Raw genomic sequence first — 26,065 nt, 5'->3', positions numbered from 1 at the left:
CTTAAAAACTTTCGAATTTAAAGGACCCCGCACTAAACACACTGAAAATGGCTTTCGGTTATTTATTTCTTGACCTTCGTTTAATTATTTTTTTAAACAGAAAACCTTTAACTAAAAATTTTGAAAATATTAAGAATTTTAACCGAAAGCCATTTTTAGTGTATTTAGTGCGGTGTCCTTTCTAAGCAAGGTTGAGAATATTTATGAAGAGCGCGAGTGACCTGAAGTATAAAAATGCTGATTGCGAGATGGAAATAAGAAATTTGGTGAAAGCAAAAATGAAATGTTACAGACAAACTGTAAAATACTTATCTATTACCATATGCTTTAATGTATCAAAAACGTATATTAGATTAAAAGGAACTTGACGTTACCGACAGAACTTACTGGATCACTGACGTTCCCTTGGTTCTCTTGGATTTCTTACGTCTCTGCCGGTAACGTCATGTGTTCCTTTTATAAATTTTCTTCGACGTCAGGATTTCCGCATGGGTCTTATCTTGGTCATCTTCTTTTTCTGATCTACATTAACGATATTAAATACTGTTTTATTAATTGAAAATTTCTTATTTATGCAGATGATTTAAAACTTTTTAAAATGGTATCACTTCCTTATTCATGAATTACAAAATGACCTGGATAGAGTCTACTTGTGGTCCACTAAGAACTTCTTGCCGTTGAATATAAACAAATGTAGTAACATTTAATGTCATTTCATAGAAAAACTAAAATAGTAAATTTTTATTATAACATCTGTGGTACATTGCTTGCGAGGGTTAATCGACAAAGAGATTTATTGGAACTGATGCTGGACCCTGCTCTTACCTATAATGATCCCACTGATTTTGTTATCAAGAAATCATTAAAAGCTCTTAGTCAGACTGTGCGATCCTGTTCAGTCTTTTTCAATCTACGCGTTCTCAAGATCTTGTTTTTTTTTCTCTGGTCAGGCCTAACATAGATTTTTAATTTTTTATCGATAACATTTTTCCCACAATATGAATATCAGAAAGTGAGGCTTGAGAGAGTTTAGAATGTATTCTTGAGATTTGCTGCCAGACAAAATAAAGTGCCTCGATTGTTCCATCTCTTACGTAGGGCAAACAAAAAGGATGGTTGGTGTATGAATCAAGGAGCATATGAACTCAACAGACAATGTCGTCACTGTACATAAACAGAATCATTTTATTACACTACCTGTCTCGGAAAGATTGATATACATCTCCCATCCTCTATTCATTTACCAAGTGATGAATTCGCAAATCTATATTAACATGAAATAGAAACAAAAATTACAATATACCAAACTTACTTCTGAAACTACTTCATAACTTAATAAATAAAACCTTATATTTGGATTCAAAGTAGTGATTTCAACTCTAAATCCCAATCTGTAAATAAATAGTTACATCATCTTTTACATCCTCTTCATGCTGAATAACAAATCCTCTTTTGCATATAAATGGAAAAATTCCGCACGAGAAGCAATTAGATTAAAAAAATACTCAATTGTAAAACTAACTTTGACTTGCAACAACAACAATTATAGAGGTACACCACATTTATACCAAAGCTTGTCTATAGAAATAGACGAAGCAGAATTTCAAATTTAGATGATGATTTTAAGCACTTACCTACCCCACATCTATGAACAAATACAATTAAAAGCATCTCTCAGTGACCTTAAAGGTGGGGGTGACTTCTGCGCAGGGCGAAAATTGTGGCTTTCCATGGGAGTTGAATCACCGATAAGATTATCAAACTAGTCTAGAAAGCATAGTGAACCTGATAACAACCCCAAGGGTGCTTGTCCTGTCAGTTTATTAAAATCAAGGTCAGCTTATCCTCATATCAAGAAGATGATTGATGGTAATTACACTCACATTCTTTATAATCAAAAATAAACTTTGAACTTTTTAACTTATTGTTGTCCTTAGTATATTCCTTTCTCATTGTTTACCATCAAATCAAATTGTTCACTCTTATTTACTTCCGTATATATATAATATTTCCCATTGTTATAAATAATATATTTGGAAATATCTTTCATTTCCTTGATGAAACTAATATATGAAATATTGATATAACGGACTTTCAGAAAAATTAAATTTTGTTATTTGGAAATTAATATTAAAAGTGTGTGAGTACATCATAAAATATTAAAATACTCTAAGTCTATATTTCTTTATGTGATATACTTTAAATCCATATTTTGAATAGACTAAAAATTTGTTTCTCCTTAAAAATGGTTAATTACAAGATTTCTTCTTGTATTTGTTATCCTTATACAGTTTTTAAAATATTTCGATTAAAATGAAAATATTTCATAAAAGTAAGATTAACAAACAAATATCGAATTTTCATTTTTAGATACATTTTATTCTTTTCCCACATAGCACAATAGTATGAGGTAAGGTTATGTTGAGTACTAATCGTAAGGCACATAAGGTTACACAATATTGCTGCGGTAGACCTGAGGTGAACTAAAAACTTCCGCCATGGAGGTAAGGTTACATGTTAGGGTGTGGTGAGTATATATGATAAGGCCATGGTAACCTTACACGTTAAGGTTAAGGTAACCTTACACGTTAAGGTTGATGTAATCTTACACGTTAAGGTTGAGGTAACGTTACATGTTAAGGTTGAGGTAAGGTTACATGTCAAGGTTGAGGTAAGGTAATTATTAAGTTGTAAGGTTGAGGTAAGGTTAAGGTAAGGTTGTGATAAATTTACCAGTTATGGAAAATATTGAAAAAATAATTAATAAATAAATATTCAATTAAAAAGTTAGTTTGTTGCTCTTCTCTATTTTGGAAACCTGACATGAAGCAGAAAATTTTAAAAACAAATTTGGGGGGACTGGGATTTGAACCCGGGATCGACGCGCATAAACCTATCATTCTAACTAACTGAGCTAAGTAGAGAACTGGTAGAAGGAAAATTAATATTGCCTTTAAGGAGTTAATCATCTTCTTGGTTCACCTTAAAGGCAACATTAATTTTCCTTCTGCCAGTTCTCTACTTAGCTCAGTTAGTTAGAATGATAGGTTTATGCGCGTCGATCCCGGGTTCGAATCCCAGTCCCCCCAAATTTGTTTTCAAAATTTTCTGCTTTATGTCAGGTTTCCAAAATAGAGAAGAGCAACAAACTTAACTTTCTAATTTAATATTTATTTATTATATTATTAATTATTTTTTCAATATTTTCCATAACTGGTAAGCTTATCACAACCTTACCTTAACCTTACAACTTATTAATTACCTTACCTCAACCTTGACATGTAACCTTACCTCAACCTTAACATGTAACGTTACCTCAACCTTAACGTGTAAGGTTACATCAACCTTAACGTGTAAGGTTACCTTAACCTTAACGTGTAAGGTTACCATGGCCTTATCATATATACTCACCACACCCTAACATGTAACCTTACCTCCATGGCGGAAGTTTTTAGTTCACCTCAGGTCTACCGCAGCAATATTGTGTAACCTTATGTGCCTTACGATTAGTACTCAACATAACCTTACCTCATACTATGGTGCTATGTGGGTTAATAATTTAAGCATAAATACTTTAGCTTATAGTCAGGTATCTATTTTTATAATAACTATAAATTTGTTACAATATTTTAGTGTTATTTTATTGTGTTGCAATTACATTTTAGTTTAATTTTTTTGTAGAATAATGTTATCATTAAAAAATTTGTAAAATGACGTTTGTTCTCTAACTTGTTTGTTTATTTATTTTCGTATCTATTGCAAATATTTTAAACAATTTTTAAGTTTGGCTTTGAATTTTTTCATCATTTAAGGGAATTTATTTGGATTTACATGAATTTTTAGTGGAATGTTGATTTTTTTTTATCAAACTGTTACTTTGGTAACAAATTATACTACAATTACGCATTATGTTTCATGGAAGCCACAGGGCGTGTGAAAGAAGGACGAAATGTGCGCAAGCATGGATCGATTTTCAAATGCTCATTGTGATTATTTCCTTCATCCTTTGAAATTCACCTGTTGTCGCTTCTTTTCTTGAAGAAAAATCATTGACTTTTGTTGTTCAGTATGATGCCAGTGGAAATGAAAATTTCTTCATCATTTTTATACAGTTTATGCAAGTAAATCATAGTCCGTAGTTTATAATAAATTCTATTTAATTAACTATAAGTATACCGCATAATTTTAACATAATTTTATATTAATAATTAGAAACTTTTTTTCATATTTCATATAGTCCATTACAAAAATATTTTGAATCCTCAAATTATTAACATTTTGATCATGTCCGAAAATCTAAAAAACCATGGCCAAAGGCAAAAATAGTTTAGGCCATATTTTATCCTCCATTTTAATTTTTTTGAATCTAAAATTAAATTCGAATTCGATGATCCCAAAAGCCTCTCAGAAACCCATTTTTAGACAAGTAGGTTAATTTTAAAAATTTTCTGTTACTCATAATGGATCCGCCATTTTGAATTTTAAAAATCTGACATCAGATTCGGAATCAGCGAATAAGGTCCATTTAGGGTTTATAAATTACGTAACGCTTCAAGGGGATAGGGGGGGGGGTCAAGATATTTGTTACACTCATTATAAAAATGGCGCTAATGTATGTAAAAGTTTGTTACATGGGGGAGGGGGGGGGTCTAAAATGACCAAAAACGGCGTTACGTAATTTATGAATAGCTCCATATGTGACATGAACAGTCAAGGGATTAAATATAAAATATTTACACATTTCATATATGAATTTAAAAAAATTTGAAAACCACTTCCATATAGCTTATGTTTTTGGTAGAGCATTTACGAAATAAATGTTTCGATTTTCTGAAAACAAATGCACTTATAAGTAAAGGAACTTTGGAAATTACATGGGAAATTGTACTATTCTTTAATTTGAATTTTTTATTGATTCACATGCATTAAGACTTCATGAGGGTTAAAAATAGCAAAAATACTTTTTCTAGTTACATCATATAATTTATCTATATATGTAGATTTACTTCTTTGTGTTTAAAATCAATATTAATAATTTATTGAAATCGTCTCTAAAGTACAATATATCCATCCACGTCAAATTTGGAGTATTCCACGTGATAGGGTGAAGGAACCAATTATACCTATAATTTTATTGACGAAATTCTTACAATGCTTGAATCAATATATTCTTAGTCTACAATAACTTATTTTTTCCTTATTTTTTTATCATAGTTTTCGATAAATTTTAAATTACAATTAACGGTTTTTATGTCTAATTTTGTTACCCATTTATGGTCCATTATGAACTGTGGAAATTATAATTCAATAAACAATAACAAACTAAAATAGTCAATTTCTTTGTAAATACGTAAAATTAATGTACTGCGTTGCACATTAGCCACGCTTGAGCATATTAAGTTAACCCTAAAGTACACAAAAAAATGTATTTAGAATTTTCTTGACGACGCTATTATTTACAATCAGATTCAATATTTGTAGTTAAAGGAAACATTGTTTACTTAGAAAATATAATTTCAGAACAATTCGTATATACATTTATTGATTATTTGTTAAAAGGCTAATTGTTTTTGGGAACATAATTTTCATATTTCGTGCAAACTAATCAATAATTCTTCCCTCAAATTGAATCAATAGAAATCAGTAATAGATATTCATTGATTTCAATTATAAGGCCAAAAACTACTTGCCAAATTAAATATACATATTATATTATGATTCCTAAATCAAAATAATATATTTCTCCACATACATCCAACATACATCATTATAATATAAAAATAAAAGAAATACTCATAACAATGTAGGCCAATATGATTTTAAAATAATTATAAATATATTGCACAGTAGTGTAAGTAGTTCCAAAAATTGGATTCCACAGAAAAGAATATATTGGACGATATAATGACGGCCGCGTCAATAATATTCTATTAAAATTTACTCGCGAGTATTAATATTAATTCAAATATGAATAATTGTTTAGAAAAATGCTTTTTCTTTCGTCAAAATTTTAGAAGTGAGTTCCCTCGTCACTTGTTTGAAGGATCCCCCTATTTGTCACTATTTGTCCCCCTATTTGTCGTGATCATCGTCGTTTGTCTAATTGATCTGTCCATCTCCTTAAACTTTATCAGACAATAATGATTGTCAAGGTAGCTAAAGGAATTAGTTTTGCTGATGTCTTGGGAAAGATTAAAAGAGAGTCTGAACCTGATGCTAGCCAGGCAAGAGTAGTAGGAGCAAGACCTACGAAGAAAAGTGACCTTCTTATAAAAATAAAGAGATAAGGAGAAGTTCACCGAGGAGGTGACAAGGGTCGTAGGAGAGCTTGGTAAAGTGCAGACGGTGGATCAAAAGGTCACATTGGGGATCCGTGACCTGGATTGCCTTACTGACAATGCCGAAGTCCAGGAAGCTTTGGTGGAAATTTTAGGAACACATCAACTAGCAAAAGATTGACGGACCTAGGGCCCAAAAAGCGTGGTTTGAAGCTCGCTGTTGTAGTCACGAACATGGAAGGAGCTGAAAGGCTTGAAAAGTTGGGACGCATAAAGGTAGGCTTTAAGTCGTGCCCAATCAGAACAAGATGAATGGTCTTGGATACGGCCACATAGGAAGATGTTTTAAGGCGGTAGACAGATAGGCTGCGTGCTTCAGGTGCAGCAAGGCCAGTCATATCTCGGCGTCTTGCAAAAGAAACCCAACCTGCTTCTTATGTAAAGAAAAGTGCGGCGATAAAATTGATGTCCACGATGTCGCAGGCAGCGGTGGATGCGGAGTCTTCAGGTCGACCCTTAAGGAAGAATTCCCACTGCGACATAATGGGGCCATCACTCCAAGAAGTTCGAAGCCAATAGATAGAGTTTCGTGGGTTGAAGAATAGTCCAGATTAAGACGGGAGTGGTTTTTAGTGGGTCGACTCGAACATAGCGGTCATCCCTACATAACATGGGATGGCATGGGAAAGGTACAGTCGATAGACAGAAGAGTTACTCTCGGAATCCGAGACTTGGTACCCAGGTAGATGAGGTGCAGCAGAGGCTGGAAGATATTCTCTAGAAGCCAATACTAAGAAGTGATCTCCACTTGCAAAGTTTAATGCCGAAAAGTAGATCCGTAAGTTGAAGATAAGTCCAGTAAAAGACGGGAGCGGTTTTTAGTGGGTCGATCTTATTCAGGTTCCTCTGCAAAACCAATTACACGGGTGGTCCAAGCAAATATGAGTACTCCTACTTCAAGTCGTTCTATAGATGCAAAAATCTAGTATATTAGTTTATGCCTTGAAAAATTATAAGAGAATTGTAAGAATACAAAAACACTTCTATAGCTAGATAAGCTTAAGACGGGCGTATAAACCAATAAAAAAACTTCTACAATTCACATAGTTCTTTTATAATTGCAAACAGTTTATTCTCGAAAACAATTTATATAACTAAGAAGAAACCTCCACCTGCGAAGTTTAAAGTCGTCTTTAACCTACTCAATCTTAAACCTGTGAAAAAGAGAGCATTCGTAAATATTTAAAGCACTAAATTTAGACAGAATACAATAGTGAAAGACAAAGAGTGTTAAGACCATTAGTATAGATAAATAATAAAACAAGTTTGAAAGAAGTGAACATAAATTCTATAAAGAATTGAATAAGAAAGTAATTCCCTTGCAACCACATTATATATGTTTATAAAGCTGTTATAGTTAATAGTCTAACTATAGTTTACTCTTGTTAAAAATTCATTTTTAAATCTGTTCTCATTTCTCAGACATCTCTTCTGCTATAGGTACACTGAAAAAAGTACTTCCGTAGAAATTTATTTCCCTACTTAACATGTTTCTCATATCGAGCACCGTGGAGAAAACTGAGATGTAATCATTTTGATTTATAATCTTAATATTGAAACACCAGTTGCATTTGTCCTGGACAATGGCCAATATAAGACGGAATTACGTGAAAAAGCATTTCTCTTAAATTGCGAGTCATTTTTATACTAATATTTCTTTATTGCAATTTTATAAAACTGAATGCATCTTTGCATTTATTGAAGTGTTGTTTGGAGGGAAAATCTCGTTTTGATTTGTTGTTACGATTAGGAATTTTAACAATTGGAAAAGTCCACTAATGGAAGACTTGGAAGTCCCTTTAGTCAATACACAAAGAATTTAAATTTTGAAAGTTAACATTAGTCATTACGTTTCAATTATAATATTGTAAAGTATTATTTATCTGTAATTAGTAATTCTAAAATTGACGAGCAACTGATAAAAAAAATGTTATAGTACGCTTAACGGTGAAGAAAAGAATATACGAATTTCAATATTCTCTATATTGTAGCGTAAAAGCTTGTCCCGTATCCATTCAGCTTGCACCAATCACCTATTTATTCACTGAACCTGAACTGTTCTCGAATTTCTTTCAAACCTGATACTACCTATATATAATTTTCTACCGTTAAAAAAACTTCAATTTAATCTCCGATTGTAATAGAAAATTAAATTGTTTATTTTATAATCTAAAAGTCAGAAATTAATTTATTATTTTTGCTAATAAAGATTCAGATTTTCTTATTTGATTGATTTTTCAACAACTGCATGAACCCAAAGGGACTTAAGTCTATCAAATAACACCCCAAATTATATAGGTAGGAAAAGTGAATATAAGACCGAAGTTCCTCTTTCTCTCCACATACAATATTCAGGATCTTCAATAAGTCCTATATTATCTATTAATGAAGTAAAACTTCGTAATCGATTCAGAATGCCCATATAATTTTGGCCCCATTCCAATAGTCCGCAGAATGTAACCATTCAATTCCTGATCAATATCCCAAATTATCTTAGAATAACAAATTTTTCAAAATATACAGAAAAAAAAATGTATTTGTATTTACACTATGCTTGGAAAATATTGCAAAAAAGAATACAAGTGAAAAGTTCTTATGACCTGCGATTTCAATGACATTGATCGAAAAGGAAGTGCAAGTACAGTATTTAATTATTTATGAAAATGTTGTATCATATCTAAGCTTAGAAATTCTTTAGAACGTTGTAAAAAAGAAGTAAATACATAGTATATAGCGACTACCTGCAATCAATAAGATCGATCCTCCTGTGTCTAAGGAAACATTTTAGAAATAATATCTGATTTAATAAATTTTATATTGCATTGTCATAACTTCTTATAAAAAGCATATTATTTTTGCAATTTTATAAGTCAAAGGGCAATAAGATTAATAAGGGTAATAAGAATTGCATTATACTTGCCTTTTATTATATTTTCCTCTATACCTGGAAAAATAAGAATATTTTCTTTCAGTCTAAAAATATGAAAGGTCACAAAACATCATATCAGAAATAAGAACTTTTTATTCTGGGTTACGCGTGTAAATTCTTTCTTTAAATTTCTGTTTTTAAAAGTTATTTTTAAATTATGTACTACATATTATGAAAGTTAAAATTATGGTCTATATATAAAATTATATTTTATTCAGACACTCGTATTTTTGCCTAGTAACGTTACAAGTTTCCCTTTAAAAATTTCCTTACAAATGAATTTAGTACTATTTTATGGAATACAATTTCAATACTGATAAGAGATTTCAAAAGAGAGAGGACATTAAGTTCACAAAAGGGATACATTTTGAACAATAATAATTTTACGTAGATTTAATTACTTCCTAAATGTATGTATTAATCATTATGGAAAGTAAGAAGCCGTGAACTTCTCTATTATTGAAAAATTTAAAAACAATGATCCTTCTATGAAAAGAGTAAATATGCAAATTAGGTAAAGAGAGACATTCTGTTATTTATCTTCGAAAGAGGAAGAAAGCAATACCGTTACCTGAATCATACCAAATTATTGATATGATATAAATTGAGCTGAAGAAGTCCTCTTAGAACTATCAATCATTCTTATATTATTGATCTGGAAGCGGTGCGGGCAGTAGGTAGCCACCACTTTCCCTCTCAGTGTCTAGATACTCCTTCTCGTTAATAGAAGCATACTTGATACATACACTGTAATTGATATTGTAATAGTCAGTAATTGATTATAATTATGATTCTGTAATTAATTGCATGTATAGACATCGTTAACGTAACCTCAACATCGTCATACGTTAAATTTATGGATCTGTTTACTTTATGGTGTTACGAAAAACTTTCTAACTTCAACGTAAATAAATTCAAAAAATTAATTTATTTACACTCATCTTCCGATTTTTCCCATGTTTCTGCAATGTTTACGAAAAACTTAAAACATTTGCTTATAATTGATAACATTTATCTTATAAATGTAAGTTAATCGAGAACTATAGAAAAGTAGAGAATTTATACAGTCATAAAGAAAATTGGATGTTAGAAATGTGCACAAAATTATTGACTGGAAAATTTGGACTTTGGACCCAACCTCAGAGGGATGAAGCTCACGGTTTGTAGTCACCAACCCAGAAGAAGCGGATAGTGGCTGAAGAAAGTAGGACATTTAAGAATTGGTTTTATACCAAGCCGATGGCGTGATGCAAAACGGTCCTCTGAACAACGAACAACCAAACGAACTTTTCTAAACAAGACCGTTGAGACGCTACCAATATCACTACTCTTTCTGGCACTCTCCTCCGGTCCTCAATGATCGAAAATTTATTAAAACGCACATTTAACAAAACAACAATTCATTAATACAATCCAAACTCAAATTAATTAATAAAAACTGTACAATTAATTAATAAACTCTCTTGAAACCCACGTGGAAAGGTTTTTTCATTCAGATCTAATTAAAACAATTTTTAGGGGAAATTATTATTTTTGGAAATTTTACTTTAACTCAACCCCAGGAATTTATATATAAAAAGTTTATCTGGACATCTGAAAATCAACTGACGACCTTCTGATAATTCACGTAGGTTCCGGAAGAACCCTTCTTTCTTATTCCCACTGAACAGCATTTGAAAGAGACTAGGAAAAGGTCGCTGACCATATGACGTACACTGACAATTAATCATGCGCAAAATCATTCAAATTCAGATTTCATGAAAATCACAACTCTCAAGACGGTGAACGAAAGAAAGATATTATCAAATACTTTAATAGTGTCTTTCCGGTTTGCCAATCAGAAGAAGGGATAGGTCATCCATTGTTGATCCTCCCTCTAGGGCGGACTTTGTTTGTAAAATGATTGTCCTTAATTTAAAAAAAAAAATTTTTGCAAGAAAATTAACCATCCTCGTCCGCTATGTTAGTTACTATTGATCAGTATAGACAGTATGAGAATTTACCAACTAATGTGGACATTCCCTGTTAGCCAACGTTCAACCACGAAACAACGACTCCAGTAACTATTGATTTCTTGTGTACGCCGAAAATACCTAATTATTTGTTTACATATTATTTATTGTTTTACGAGATGTTTAATTAACAATTATACGGATATTCAAGTATAAAATATACTTCACGTTACTAACAAGATGAAACTAAAGAGAATTAAATCCAATGAACCCACATACACTCTCACGCATATTGTAAGAAATGTTATTTCATTATGTCAAGAATTACTTGCTTAAAACAACAGAAAGGGAAATCAGTTAATTAGCACTTTTAGAGTAACTACCCTGTAATTACGACTAATACAGTATTGATAATTCATTAATGTAATTTTTCACAATCACTCCTCTTTCTTTTGTTTTAAAATCGCTACACTCTTAAAAGCAATGCTCCCATCTCTTTCCCAGAACAATAGACAAGTAGGAGAAGGAACCACTACCCTAATCTATTTTTCTTCTAATAGACTATCTCTTAAATAAATTTCTAAACAGTTTTTAACTTGAATTTGTGCAACGAATTTGAATGATTTGTGTTTCTCGATTCTGTTGGCTGAATAACAATCCCGAAACAATTATTATCCACCGCTATATCAAAGCCACTTACTCTGATGCTAGCTCATTATTGGACTTTGATAATATAACAGAATACAAATCCCACAATCAACTAATCAAAATGTTATTTGATTGATAGACGCATATCGTACAATGGTAGGCTATTCTGTTAATCTGCATTTACAAATTTACCCTAAAATTAAGTCATTTATTATGTACTTAGAGAATACACTGTAAAAAGTCTTAAGGAAATTTTCCTAAAGTTGGTAATTTTATTTTACAAAATCCTTGGCAAAAAAACTTCATTTAATGCGTCAAAAATACAGAATTTAAAATGAAAAATACGAAATCTTGTAATTTTGCCATATTAAATGTGTCGATTATCAAATCTCCGGCGAATTTAATACTTTTACTGTAGGTAATAATATTGCCCACTATAGATGTAGCGAAATGACAAGTGACGGTGAAAATACAGCAGATGGGAAAATTCCTAAATGCGAACGTTAACCTTACTAGTTTCTACATGTCAATTATCCAAAATATGGAACTTTTTTTTCCTGGAGAAAAAGGAATATTGCCGTTTTTAATATGTCACAATTACAAGTTTATGTAAAAGTGACATATTAAAACTAGGTAATAAACATTCCTATTATCAGTCTAGTAAAATTCCCTTAAGACTTTTTACAGTGTATCTGTAGATGACATTAGGTTAATTGGAAACGTTTTAAACTGTTCTTCCCTCCTCATCTTAACGTTTCTCCTCCTGGGTCCTGGCTATAGTAGTCGTCACGTTTCATTTGTATTAATTATTGAATAGTTCTGTAAATTGTTCTACTCTCCTGTCTGAAATTAATTTTATGGTTTCGAGAATATCCTCACGTTACACTTCTTCGTTTAACCTATGATAATTTACCTATAGATCCGGCAAGAGACCTGATGGCATGTGGACCAACTAGAAAATCGCATTAGTAAGAAAAGGACGAAGATATATGTCTATTCTTTTCTTACTAGTGAAATTTTTTAGTTAGTCAACATTACTACGTTACCAATTTTTCAGACTTTTTAGACCCCCTTCGTTACCATTGCGTTACGTGTAATTTTTTTAATTTTAGGACCCCCTCCCCTAAAACCTCTGCATATACCTCTTCTACCTCTTTCTTCATGTGTAAAGGATTCCTTAATTAAGAAAACTTTGCGTCTCTACTTTTAAAGATTTAAATTTTTAAGATTTAACATAAATGTTATATCATTGACAAAAAATTGAAGTTTGTGATTAATGGATTATCACTTTTCTGTCTATCTTTAAAATTAATAGCTTCTTGTAGAAAATTCGAGTATGGTAAGAAGAATATTAAAATCAGTTTTAATTAATTAACGGTCTTCTTAAACAGGTATAAAAAAACCCTCATAATTTTGCGATTACTTTTAGAGAACATTGCAATCTATCATCATTTTAACTTTTAGACGGATCTAACGAATCGGAAACAAGTTTACCAACAACATGTCAACAGTAAAGTCGAAATAAATCAAAATTTTCAGTGGAGAGTCCGCTGGGAATAAATAGTTAAAGGGGTACGACTTTTAAGAGACGACGTCAAAAGTAATCCACGGCTTTTTCACGTTGTATCTTTATAATCAATATTTATAGTTTTAGAGAAAATTATGATTGACTCAAATTGTCAAATGTGCTTATCCTAAAAAGCTAATTGAATAGGTTTCAGTATGCCAATAGTCGATTTATTCACCAATAAGTAAAAAATTAAAAGAGTTATAATACACAGTCTAATTAGTCAATCCTTACCTTCATTAAGATATTCGATCAAGTAATCCACTAACGCCATGAATAAATTTTTCCGTCACAATATTAATATTAATATCTTTGTCGATTACGTTGGTTCCATAGTAGACGATGTGGCTACTAGGTGGTCAATCACTGCGTTCCTTTATCACCTTCTTGGTCAGCTTAAAGTTTCTTAAAAAACTTTTCTCTACTTACGAATAAGATGATCTATAAATCGCAAAAAAGAATACATAATGTGGGAAAGTTTAAACCCCTTGTCGCTGTGTCAAAAAATACACTCAGAAAAAGAATACAGAATTATTTAATTCTAACTTAACCTATATACACATTAAACCTATCCTAATACCCTAATACTTTTTGCCACTTGTACACTTATGTTATCCCAACTTTATCGTCTATTCTGTTTATTCCCATCCTGCTTCTCCTCTCTTTTAAATTTATCATCTTATTAGAGAGTAAAAAGTATAAATTAACCAGTTATTTTTTTTGGACTGTAGGTTTCTTGAGAAATTAGCCACTGTGCATCACCTTAAAGCCGATAAATTTTTTTTAAAACATCGAGATTTTATATGGGTTGCGATACCATTGTAAAATTGTTAGAAGTGAATAAATATTTATAAAAATGGTGATACGACCTACAAAAATGCATTATTTTTGGAAAATAAATATGCATCTAAATGTTGACTTTAAATTTTCATTTCTTCAACTATCTATTATTGAGACAACAATGAGGAAAGTTTTTCAATTACAATTTAGAAACTCACTGGTTTAAAAACAAAAAAAGTTTGTGATTCAAGAGCTTTTCTTTGCTGAGTTTATTTTAATAATTTATTTACTGAGCTAAGCTTGTCAGGAGGAATAATAAAGTTCTCAACTTGAGAATAGTGAGTAAAGTTTTTTAATTAAGATTTCAATATTTGTAATTACATCTATAAATAAAATTATGAAACTATTTTCAAAATCATTACAGAATCAAAATAGAAACTAACAAATATATAAAATCCTCATTCACTTACGGCTTACATTAGTCTGAACGAAATATATTACCTTATATCATCTATTAACTAAGTACTGACAATAAGTCCTTCAAAGAATCTATAAAATATTTTCGAAAGTTTAAACTTTCTTTGAAGAAAAATGAAAATTTCTTTTTAATATTTTGAATACTTTAACTTATAACAAATTTTTTTGTTACAGAGAATACGACTAAGGACGATGCAACAGCTTTTGGAAAGGTTTTAGTTGGATTATCATGGGTGTTAGTTGTTCTTACTATGCCATTTTCCCTTTTCGTTTGTTTTAAGGTGAGAAATTCAATTTGCAATTCGTTTATTAATTTACATCTGAGTTATTGTTTGTTTATTTTATAACCAGTCAGATTATTATCACAATTATTTATTATTAACATAATTTCCGAATATCCTTGGAATGTCTGTAGAATATCCTAAAATATCCAGATGCTCTTAAGGAATCGTAAATTATTAATAAATTACTATGAAGTATGTTTAGATATTTTTAAATCTAGAATATTTTTTGATGATTTTCAGGTTGTACAAGAATATGAAAGAGCTGTTATCTTTCGACTTGGACGACTTTTGTCTGGAGGAGCAAAAGGCCCTGGTAATTTATTTATAACATACCAATTATTTAAGATACCTTATTTTGTATATAATAGTTGTACAAATATAAATTTGTCTTTGCTTTAGGTATATTCTTCATTTTGCCCTGCATCGATGCTTATGCAAGAGTGGATCTTAGAACTCGAACTTACGATGTCCCACCACAAGAGGTATATAACTGAACTTTTTATTTCATTTAAGATGGGACCCTAGTTTAGAAAGACTAAAAATAACTATTGTTTAAGTATTTCTTAAGGCAGAAACGAATAACTTAGACTTTAGGGAAACCATAATTGTACAAGACTGATTCATTCCTATTTAAAAGTACTTAACCTCCACGATCACAAACCTAAGATAATTTACCTAGATCCGGCAAGGGTTCTGGTGGCACGTGGACTAACTAAAATTTCCCATTAGTAAGAAAAGGACAAAGTTATGTCTATCCTTTTCTTACTAATGGGATTTTTGAGTTAGTCCACGTATCACTAGGACTTTGCCGGATCTAGGTAAATTATCTTAGCACAAACCCGAACTATATCATCAGTTACAAAATAATGGAACAAAATAAATCCGATGATATTGCTGGGGTGATGAAACTCTTTGGCTTGCAATCATCGAGGTTAAACTCACTTGAGTACGGTTCTGTACTATGTGGATGACTGCGCCTCCACTATCGCTGTAGCCCAGTGTTTTTACTACTTTCGAGGCATATCAAGCGGAAAGTTTGACGTCAAGGTGTAATTAAGTGCACTCGTCGATTATTGTGCAGTACACACCATTAGAACTTGACTGTCGATAAAACCGGTTGTACTCAGGAGAGGTTTTCTAGTTTCCCTCTCGTCTGATGAGAAATCCCATAATAGCAAGGTGATTCAATCAAATGCGAGTGTATAAATAATTACAATACGATTTGCAATATTAGTAGTTGTATTCAGTTATTTGGGTTCCCAATCTCTGTCTAAAGTTATCCTGTAAATAAATTAATAAATAAACGTCTAAACAAACGTCTTTGTTCTTTTTAGGTTCTAACCAAAGACAGTGTAACTGTTTCGGTGGATGCTGTTGTTTACTATAGAGTTCATAATGCGACAATTTCGATTGCTAATGTTGAAAATGCTCACCACAGTACAAGACTTCTTGCTCAAACTACTTTACGAAACACAATGGGTACACGACCTCTTCATGAAATATTGAGCGAACGGGAGACTCTTTCTGGAACCATGCAGGTAGAATTTTACATTAATATTCTATCATTAAAATTGTAAAGAATAATAAACCAAAAAAATCGTTGCACAAAAATTATTTATCAAAAGTATATTTTTATATAATAAACTTACTTCGTGTTGCAGGCATCATTAGATGAAGCCACTGATACTTGGGGCATTAAAGTCGAACGTGTTGAAATGTAAGTCTTAAACCTGATGAATTCAAATAATAACAACAAAATAAGAATCAGTTGTTTCCGATTGATTTCTAATAGAAATTATTTAAACATTTTAAGATTGTATTCTGTATTAATAATCACTAATTTCTTTAATTTTATAATCTAGTAAGGACGTTCGTCTCCCAGTTCAACTCCAGAGGGCTATGGCTGCAGAAGCTGAAGCCGCACGAGAGGCCCGCGCTAAGGTATGACGAGTTTTTTTAATTCAAATCTTATTCTTTGTTTGTAACTGGAAAGATACGTTACTAACTGGTTTATATTTGATCAGGTCATTGCCGCTGAGGGAGAACAGAAAGCTAGCAGAGCTCTCCGAGAAGCTTCAGAAGTTATTGGAGATTCTCCTGCAGCACTTCAACTTCGCTACCTTCAGGTAAATAAATCCATCATTTTTTGGAACAATATCTTCATTTATAAACCCAGTGGACACTGGGACGTCTTTAGGACATCCTTAGGATGACTATATTCGTTTAAAGGATGTCTAAAAGATATCTTATATCCTAGAGAAATTCTTAAGATATAAAATGTCTTTATTCCGTCGCATTCACTATGGTATTCAAAATAAATCTGAAAATCACTGTACGTGTCAAACAGTGCAGTTGACAATAATGACTTATGACTTATGACTTATTCGAATTATTATTTTCTAAAAATTTTAATTAAAATTCTTCTTTAAATCAATTACCTATTTAGAATAATTTTTTTAAAAATTCTGAAAATTATCAAATGTATTTGTTTACAATTTAATTTTACGAAATTTCATCGATTATTCGGAAATTCTTCAATTAAATAAATATATATTTGAAAATAAAAACTTCGAATAATTTCAATTACACTTTTTGAAAAAAAAATGTCTACTGAATTGTTAGTTAAAAGTATGAAAAATTCCGATTTTCAAAGATTTCAATTTGAAACTTTTTCAAAATTTAATTATTTCTAAAAATTCACGCTATAATGCTTTTAATATTCAATTATTATCTAAAATTTTAACTAAGATTCCATATCAACAAATTTTTTAATAATTGAATTCTTGCGACGAATTTTAATAAAATTTTTAAGAATAATTACATTTTTCGAGGAATGTGATTCAAATTGTATATTAAAAATAATTGAATCCATGTAAAAAATTTGATTTTTTATTTTTATTAGCAAATTCTTCGAGAATTCAATTATTTAAATATAATTAAATTAATAATAATAATTTATGAGTTAAAATAATTAGATTTCTGGAAAATTTTGATTATTTATGAAAATAATTAAATGTTTGCGTAGAATTTTAAGAAAAGTTTTTTTTTAAATAATTGAATTCTTTTGAAAAATTTGATTAAACTAATAGATATTGAGGAAAATTTTTGAAAATAATTGAAATTTTGCCAAGAATTTTATTGTAATTTTTGAAAATAATTAAATTTTAGAGAAGAATTTTATTATTTATAAAGATAATTGAAATTTTGAGGAGATTTTAAAAAAAATGTTGAACATTTGAAAATAATGGAATTATTGCGAAGAAATTTATAAAAAAAATTGTAAATAATAGAATTCCTGTTGAAATTATTTTATTATTTATGAAAATGATTAAACTTTTGCGTAGAATTTTAATAAAAATTTTTTTTAAATAATTGAATTCTTTTGGAAAATTTTATTCAAATCTATATTATATGTCATTAAATTTAGAAAATTTTTTGCAAATAATTGAAATTTTGCCTAGAATTTTATTAAAATTTTTGAAAATAATTGAATTTTGAAGAAGAATTTTATTATTTATAGAAAAAATTGAAATTTTGACGAGAATTTCTTTAAATTTTTTAATATAATTGAATTTTGAAGAAGAATTTTATTATTTTTGAAAATAATTTAATTTTTGCAATTATTTGAAACTTTTCCAAAAATCAAAATTTTTTTTAGTGTTTTTAACTAAAATTCCTCGTTAATTTTTTTTTATTTTTAATAATTAATTAAATATACATATTCCAAAATTTAACTAATTTCAGAATAAATAATTTAAATTTCGAAAATTTTTGCAAAAATTTAAGTTCTTTAGAATTTCTTACAAAATTTATTCAAAATTGAAATTTTATAAATTTTGAAATAAAAATCTTTTGAAGTTCATCTATTTATGAAAATTGTATGTAATTACTTTCATAAAATTTCATATAATCAATAAATAATTATCATGATTATTTTTAATATATATTTTTCTAATTTTTTCAGACTTTAAACACAATCTCAGCGGAGAAGAATTCCACCATCGTATTCCCGTTGCCGATCGATATGATAACGTATTTCATGAAAGCCAAAGAAGCAATGTCAGCTTAAAACACAATTCGACATTCAAAAAAGCATCGCACACAAAATTTGCGAATTTTCGTACTAGATTTTGGGATGAATTTTTTAGAAAAAAAATCTCCTTTCAAAGATTCAGAGAATAAAAATTATCGCATCAAAGATTGGAGATTGCGATTGGAAATTTAATAAAAAATTTTACAGACGATAAAAAGACTATTTCTCAAGAATATATAGAATTTGTTACATTCGTCCAAAGAATCACTGCATTTTAAAATAAAAATAGTGATAAAGAAAAATTGACTTAATAGAAGATTATCTTCAACAATTAACTTGCCGAATAAAACAACCAATACAATCGAATTTAAAAGACAACAAAATATGGCCTCTTTCCATCTAAAGGCGGAATAGATATTCATTTTTCGGGTAAATTTTTAAAATACTCAAAGAGAGAAATGTTCGTTATTTCTTCTTTTCTTCATTTTCTTCGAAAACGAAAATTTCTCCAAATTAATTTTTTGTTTACAAAAAATTAGAAGCAATTATCAAAAAATATTCTTTCGAAAAGAAACATTTTTTCTGAGTGAACATTGTAAAAAAAAAATACAAGAATTGTTTTACGCTTCAGAAGTAAATTTGCCTTTTTGATAAAAATAGTTTTACGAAAATAATTTTAAAAAATTTTTTTCAAATAATTTTTTTCTTTTTTTTTTTTTTTTGAGTTATTATCGAAATTTGTGTTTCTCTTCAATCGGAGAGAAGAAAATGTTTTTTTAAAATCATTTATCACAAGTAAAATATTTATACATAAATAAATGTGATGTATGAAGAAAATAGATATTAAATCTAAGTAAAAGAAAAATTCAGTAAAATATAAAAAATCATAATTATTCATCTTGTTGAAACTTGATCAAAGATTACATTTATACGTATATATTAAAATATTACGTGTTAACATCAGGCGTGTATTTCAAAGTCTGTATATTAATTAATAAGTGTTGGCTTTTATATACTTTATTTAGTGGAAATAGTGAAATACGAAAAGTAAAAAAAAAGTTTTTCTTTCCTTTTTCTAAAAAATAAAAAAAAACACGAAAATTGTTTGTTAAATCACAAATATGTTTGGATTTCGTAAAATAATTATTTTACCCCTTAAGAATGGAATCTTCTCTTAAAACTATTTATTTAGAAATTAATAAATTTAAAACTTAAAATTAAAATTAATTAATTAAAAATTAAGTTTTAAGAATTGAATCAATAAGTATAATTATTCAAATTCAAATTAAATTAAAAATTTAAATTTAAATTACTTTTAAATAAACATGTATTATAATTTTATAAATAGTAAGCACTATATTCTTTGATTTTTATAAATTTGAAAATTCTTAAATTTTTTTCACTCGACATCTGTCCTTTTCTAATTTTTGTTATTTATAAATATTTAGGTTTATTTTTGTAAAAGTTTAATTAAATATTATCTAATTTTTTTAAATGACAACGGACTCTAAAAAAACAGATATATACATATAGGTGTGTATATATATTAACTTGTATGTAACATTGAATGTATATATTTGAGCTCTGTACTGAAACAATTGCAAATTTCGTTATAGTTAGAAAAAAAATTTTTGAAAGCGTTTATATACTCTTTTTACTGGGTTGCAAAAAATCGAGTCAATTGCCTTTTTCCAATGCATTTTGTAAATTAACTGCTCAGTAATTTGAAAGTTAAGAAATATTATAGCTGTCTAAGTGACTCGATTTCCTGGACCAAACATAACTTTGTAAATACTTTTAAAAAAAATAAAATAGATGCGAACTTTCGTAAAATAATTTTTAAACACCTGTATTCATAAAAATGAGTTTAAAAAATTTTTTGGAAACGAAATTTCGCATTTACTCTATAAAATGATAATTTTGTTAATAAGAAAAAAAACAATGGAAAAAAACTGGTTTATCCAACCAATTTTTATTATAAATTCTGTACGATGATCTTAAATTATCTATTTTCCTACTTCAGTTGTGTGTATATTATAAAAGAAATAAAAACTTTTAGACGTACTCTTTTTGTAATTTTCTTTCATTGACCACTTTATTGCTATAAATAATACTTTACATTGACTTGAGCGGTCAAGGAATGTTCCTTACAGTTAATAATTATATTTTCGAAATATAAAAAAGGAAAGTAGAAGAATTGAGAACAAAAAACAAAGTGAAAAAATTGAGAAGAAATGTAGAGTACAAAAAGAGAAGTGATTTAGATTAATTCTTTAAAAAATCTATTCACCATTCTTGGTAGAATGGTCTGAATACTTTTGTTAGTTGTCCCTTGTTTCCGGTTCCTCGTCATAAGCGGCCATAATTTTTTCCATTATTTCCCAAAGTTTGTCCCTCGTTAAGTCCTTGCAGAAAACCTGTTAATAAACAGCTTCAATTAATTTTTTTTCAATTAAGAAATAAAATCAAACGATTTTATTCATTATTATAAGATTCAAAACAAAACTAAAAATAACAAAATAACTGAAATTAGAAACTAGTTAAAAAATAAAGAAAAAGACAAAATTTTTAATAATTTGGATACTTTTTTATAATTTTGTGCCGCTAAAAACTATTTTTTTTCTTTTCTTTTGAAAATTTGCAAAACATGAAATCCACTAATGGTTTAAATAAAAACTTTAATTATTTTCTTTTTAATCATAAATTCAGGAATCACAAAATTCAATTAATTTTACAAATATCGAAAATTTTTTTACTAATTTTAACATTAAAAGGTAGGTACAAAAATTTGATGTTATTTTTCCCTTATTTAGAGCCTAAAATTTTTATTATTTCCCTAATTCTTATAAAAAAAACAATTCAAGGGGAGTCATATTATAAAAAAAATTATTTTTTGAAATTTCATTAAAATTCTTTAGAAAATCCAATTATTTTTTATAGAATTTCAGAAAATTTCAATTACTTCAAAAATTTTCGTAGAATTGTTTATAAAACTTCAAATATCTTTAATAAATAGAACTAAAGTACTTTAAAAAAAACTAATTCTTCCCAATTTTGAATAAAATTATTTAAAATTTAAATAATTTATAAAAATAAATAAATAAATTATTTATAAATAATTTTAATTTAAATTATTTTTAAAATGAATATTTAAATATTATTAATTTCTTCCAGACAATTATTGATAAAAATTACAACTATTTTTAACTACAATTTTTTTAAGTTAATTTTAATTTATAAGTAGAAGAATCTTAATTTAGAATTTAATTCTTTAGAACAAATTTAATTGTTTTTAGAAATAAGAAAAAATTGAGGTACTATTCTTTTAACATACATTCTAATTCTTTAAGCGCAAAAAAGCCGCTTTAGTCGATTGAAAATAATAAAAAAAAAGTCGATAAAGTCGTTTATTTAATTCAGTGTTGGCACAAAAATTTAATTTTCCATTTTCCTAAACTCCGAAATTTTAACAACTCTAAAAAAGTAAATTTTAAATAATTTTAATATACTTTGTTCGAAGATAATTGAATCTTAAAAAATAATGATAAAACAATACTAAGAATCAGCTTTTTAAAAATTTGTTGTAATGCAATTTTTCGAAAATGATTGAATTTCTTAAAACAATTTTTATATAATTTAAAAAAATAATAATTAATTTTTTAAAGAATTTTAATAAAAAACTTTGAACTTGATTGTCTTCTCCAAAATGTTAAAAATAATTCTAAAAAATGTGAATGTTATTATTTTTTTTTAGTATTTGAATACTTATTGAAAAAATGTAATAAAAAATATCAAAAATAATTTAATTTCAAAAAATTAGAATGAAAAAATTTTACGAATTACTTGTTTTAAAATTATTTTATTAGAATTTTTAGAAACTAAATTTTTATTAATTATCATTTTTAAATTTACACTTAAAGATTTATTATATTAAAAATTTTGAGAATTCAATTATTTTCAAAATTTGTGATTAAAACTCTTGAAAAGTTGATTTTCAAAAATTATTTAATTTTCAATTTTCAATTCAATAATATTTAAATTTAAATTTTCAATTATTTCAATTATTTAACAAAATTTTTATACAATTCTTCACAATAATTCAATTACTTTTATACTAATAATAACATTTTTTCATGGAAATTCAATTCTTTAAAAAAATATTTGATAAAATTTTAAGCAAGAATTCAATTATTTTCATAAATAATATAACTCATTGAAGAATTTCAATTATTTTTAATACTATATTAAATTAATCAATAAAAAAATTCAATTATTTTGAGTCATTTTAATAAAATTCTTTGGAAAATTCAATTATTTTCATAAATAACAATATTCATCGCAAGAATTCAATCATTTAAAAAAAAAATAAATTTCTTCTTGGAAATTCAATTATATTCATAAATAATAAAATGTTTTTTAGGGATTCAATTATTTTCAAAAAAATTTAATAAAATACCACACAGACATTTAATTATTGTCAAAAATTTTAATATAGAATTGTTTGCAAAATTTAATTATTTTTGAAAACTTTTCGCAATTCAATGATTTTCAATATCTACTATTTTCATCAAATTTCTAAACAGAATTCAATTATTTAAAAATAAACAGGAAAATAAAATATTGAATGGAATTTTTGTCAGTTTTGTGAAGTGACTAAAACGAGATTTTTTGGTCGTCAAGTTTAATGTTTCGATAGCTACTTTTTTTAGTTTGAAAGCTACTTTATGCTACTTTTTGAAAATTAATTATCTAGTGCGAAGTCTGCGATTATTGTAATTTGACAATCGAAATAAGAGTCGAAAAATGCCTTTCTCACATTTTGACACTAATTTTCTCAAAAACTTGACATGCTAGAGCATTTTTTTTTTGTGTATTCGTAATCAGCGTGATAAATTCTATTGAAAATGACAAAAATTATTCAAGGTTCAAAATCAGAGAGTATTATACTGTCGGATAGTGTAATAATTAAAAAAGAATTTGAAAATTTAGATAAAAATTGAAAATATAAAGTTATCTTACGTTGAACCATGGCTGTTGATCGCATTCATCCATTAGAGGAACGACAACTCCGTAAATTTGTAACGAAAGATTAATGCAAGCAATGGCAGTGAGATTTGGAGGATAATCAAGTACAGAGGGTGAATGATGGAAATCTTGCAGCAGTGACATGCTGGTTTTAGCTACAGGATATTTGGACCATTCCTCCTCGCCGAACCAAGCTTGCAGAGATCTTAAATAATGCAGCAAGTACTGAAAAGAAATTCTCAGTTTTAATATTTTAATTTATGGAATCACATTAGTTATTGAATTGCCAATTAGACAAAGATCTTTGCCGCAGGTTAATGTACTTACTCTGTGCGGATGATCGGGGCTGACTTGAAATTTTAACATGCGCATTATGAGAAGTTCAGCTTGAACAATTGCGTCCCGCATACTCCAATACTGATCTCCAAGTTCGAGTGGCTGCGAGCCTCTATGTAAAGTATTGTAGGCAACGTTCATTACGTCTCGAATTTTTAATGAATCGTCTTTCACCTTACCGCCAAGGTAAAGGCACGTTGAAGCAATCAACTAAAAAAATATAATTGTAATAATGCACTGGGATCTCGTCTTAAAATACTGTAATTGTAGAGTGAGTTTTGTTTTAAAATAAAAATTGGTTTTTCGTGATGAAACGCAATAAAATACTCACGTAGTTATCATAACCACTTGAAGAAGCTTCTCTTATAAATCTATGATATAAAATTGCAGCTGTAGCTATCGTCAACGGATGAGCTTCTAATTTGTATCCTGTGAAATAATTCCTTGTTTAGTAGAAAAAAACTTGTTGCTATTCATAAATAAAAAACACCGTTTTTATTTAAAAATATTTCAGAATATAAATATTTTAAAAAAAACCTATTTCAGTAACTTATAAATATTTAATATTTAATTCAAACAATACTTATAAATATTCAGTAATTTAAAGAATTAAAAGCAGAAGGTAACATAACCTCAAAATACATACCGCACTCGAAAATGAATCTAGAAACAGTAAAAGTATCATTCGCACCACTATAATCGATGGTGATACTTTTTTGTAAAGTGTTTCTTTTCTCCCTCTGCATGGCGAGAACGTCAATAACATCCTTCATTTTTGAACTACAATATATTATTCTTTTGTATACAAAAAGATTACGAAAAAAAATGTCAAAGGCAACGAACTGATAATGATATTAGGGAATTGAATAAGAAAACGCTTTCAAACAAATCACAATAAAAAAATTATCACGAAAAACGAGTGTGTAATTTCTTAGGTGTTGAAAATAATCCTAAATAAAAGTTTTATTTATAAGACAAAAAAAAAGACTTAAAAGTGCAACATGCCACACAGCAACATTGAGAAAATACAAATTAAAAAAAAACGCGTTTCATGTGCGTGTTTACACAGAACAACCTAATACCTTAAGGTTTCAGCACTGTTTGGTTCGGAAGGGTTCATATTTGTTTTGACTATTAAAACTATCGGAGATTTCAAAACTCACTTTTGATCTTTTTTTGATTATTTTTTTAAAACATTCTTATTCTTGTCGGCGATTTAGTTATAAAAATATTGTTTTTGTAAATAGAAAACATGCGAACTGTTTTTATATCAACACCGGTTCACACACGCGAACACACTCACAAGGAGGACTGTTACGTGCGGATTTACGTTATTTACGCGCAGGCGTAAGATCCGCGATTTGATTTGATGTTCAATCTTGGTTTAATCCTTTGAAAAGGAAGGCGGAAATATTTAAATAAAACAAGTTAATTTCCGTTAAAACGGAGGGAAAAACCTCGAAAATAAGAAGGATCAATTAATAATTAATAATATTAATTAATCATTAATCCAACTAAATTCGCGAGTAAACCCAATACATTTATTAAAGTCAAAAACATTACACAAGTCGAAGTTATTCTTATAACTATTTTTGGGACTACTCTGAAGTACATTACGAAAGAACTCCAAAGTAGAACTGAATTCGTGAGGGAGCATTTATCCCTTGGTCCATGGCAGAATCTTTGCGCATGCCCT

At 28.4% G+C, this 26,065-nt stretch overlaps 2 protein-coding genes across 6 annotated transcripts in view; one reads left to right on the top strand and one right to left on the bottom strand.

The window, feature by feature from the left end:
- LOC122498095 (band 7 protein AGAP004871) overlaps positions 1-19,060 on the top strand; it is a 60,993-nt gene extending 41,933 nt beyond the window's left edge. For 3 of the 4 annotated variants that reach the window (XM_043605667.1, XM_043605669.1, XM_043605668.1), the window contains exons 3-10: positions 14,866-14,972; positions 15,216-15,288; positions 15,375-15,457; positions 16,310-16,513; positions 16,637-16,692; positions 16,838-16,916; positions 17,000-17,101; positions 18,940-19,060. In XM_043605667.1, coding sequence (XP_043461602.1) covers positions 14,866-14,972; positions 15,216-15,288; positions 15,375-15,457; positions 16,310-16,513; positions 16,637-16,692; positions 16,838-16,916; positions 17,000-17,101; positions 18,940-19,044 — 809 coding nt within the window. In that variant the 3' untranslated portion in view covers positions 19,045-19,060. Of the gene's footprint in view, positions 1-1,752; positions 1,870-14,865; positions 14,973-15,215; positions 15,289-15,374; positions 15,458-16,309; positions 16,514-16,636; positions 16,693-16,837; positions 16,917-16,999; positions 17,102-18,939 lie in introns of those variants that run through there. The other variant, XM_043605670.1, reaches the window with a different exon arrangement.
- A 2,010-nt stretch (positions 19,061-21,070) lies between these two features.
- Positions 21,071-25,688, bottom strand: LOC122498091 (cyclin-Q). Of its 2 annotated transcripts, none has more exons than XM_043605653.1 (6): positions 25,533-25,688; positions 25,016-25,149; positions 24,701-24,798; positions 24,361-24,579; positions 24,028-24,258; positions 21,071-21,425 (listed from the first exon to the last, which is right to left on the bottom strand). In XM_043605653.1, the coding sequence occupies exons 2-6, from the start codon at positions 25,140-25,142 to the stop codon at positions 21,330-21,332; spliced, it is 771 nt and encodes a 256-aa protein (XP_043461588.1). In that variant the 5' UTR covers positions 25,143-25,149; positions 25,533-25,688; the 3' UTR covers positions 21,071-21,329. The 2 variants fall into 2 exon arrangements, with proteins under 2 accessions (XP_043461588.1, XP_043461587.1); XM_043605652.1 differs by having other exon boundaries at positions 25,452-25,687.
- Between the last annotated feature and the right edge of the window lie 377 nt (positions 25,689-26,065).

The sequence above is a fragment of the Leptopilina heterotoma genome, unplaced genomic scaffold (genome assembly GCF_015476425.1).
Source record: "Leptopilina heterotoma isolate Lh14 unplaced genomic scaffold, ASM1547642v1 Lhet_142, whole genome shotgun sequence".
NCBI lineage: Eukaryota > Metazoa > Arthropoda > Insecta > Hymenoptera > Figitidae > Leptopilina > Leptopilina heterotoma.
The sequence above is the reverse complement of the archived record's forward strand: the minus strand, read 5'-3'. Positions and strand labels throughout refer to the sequence as shown.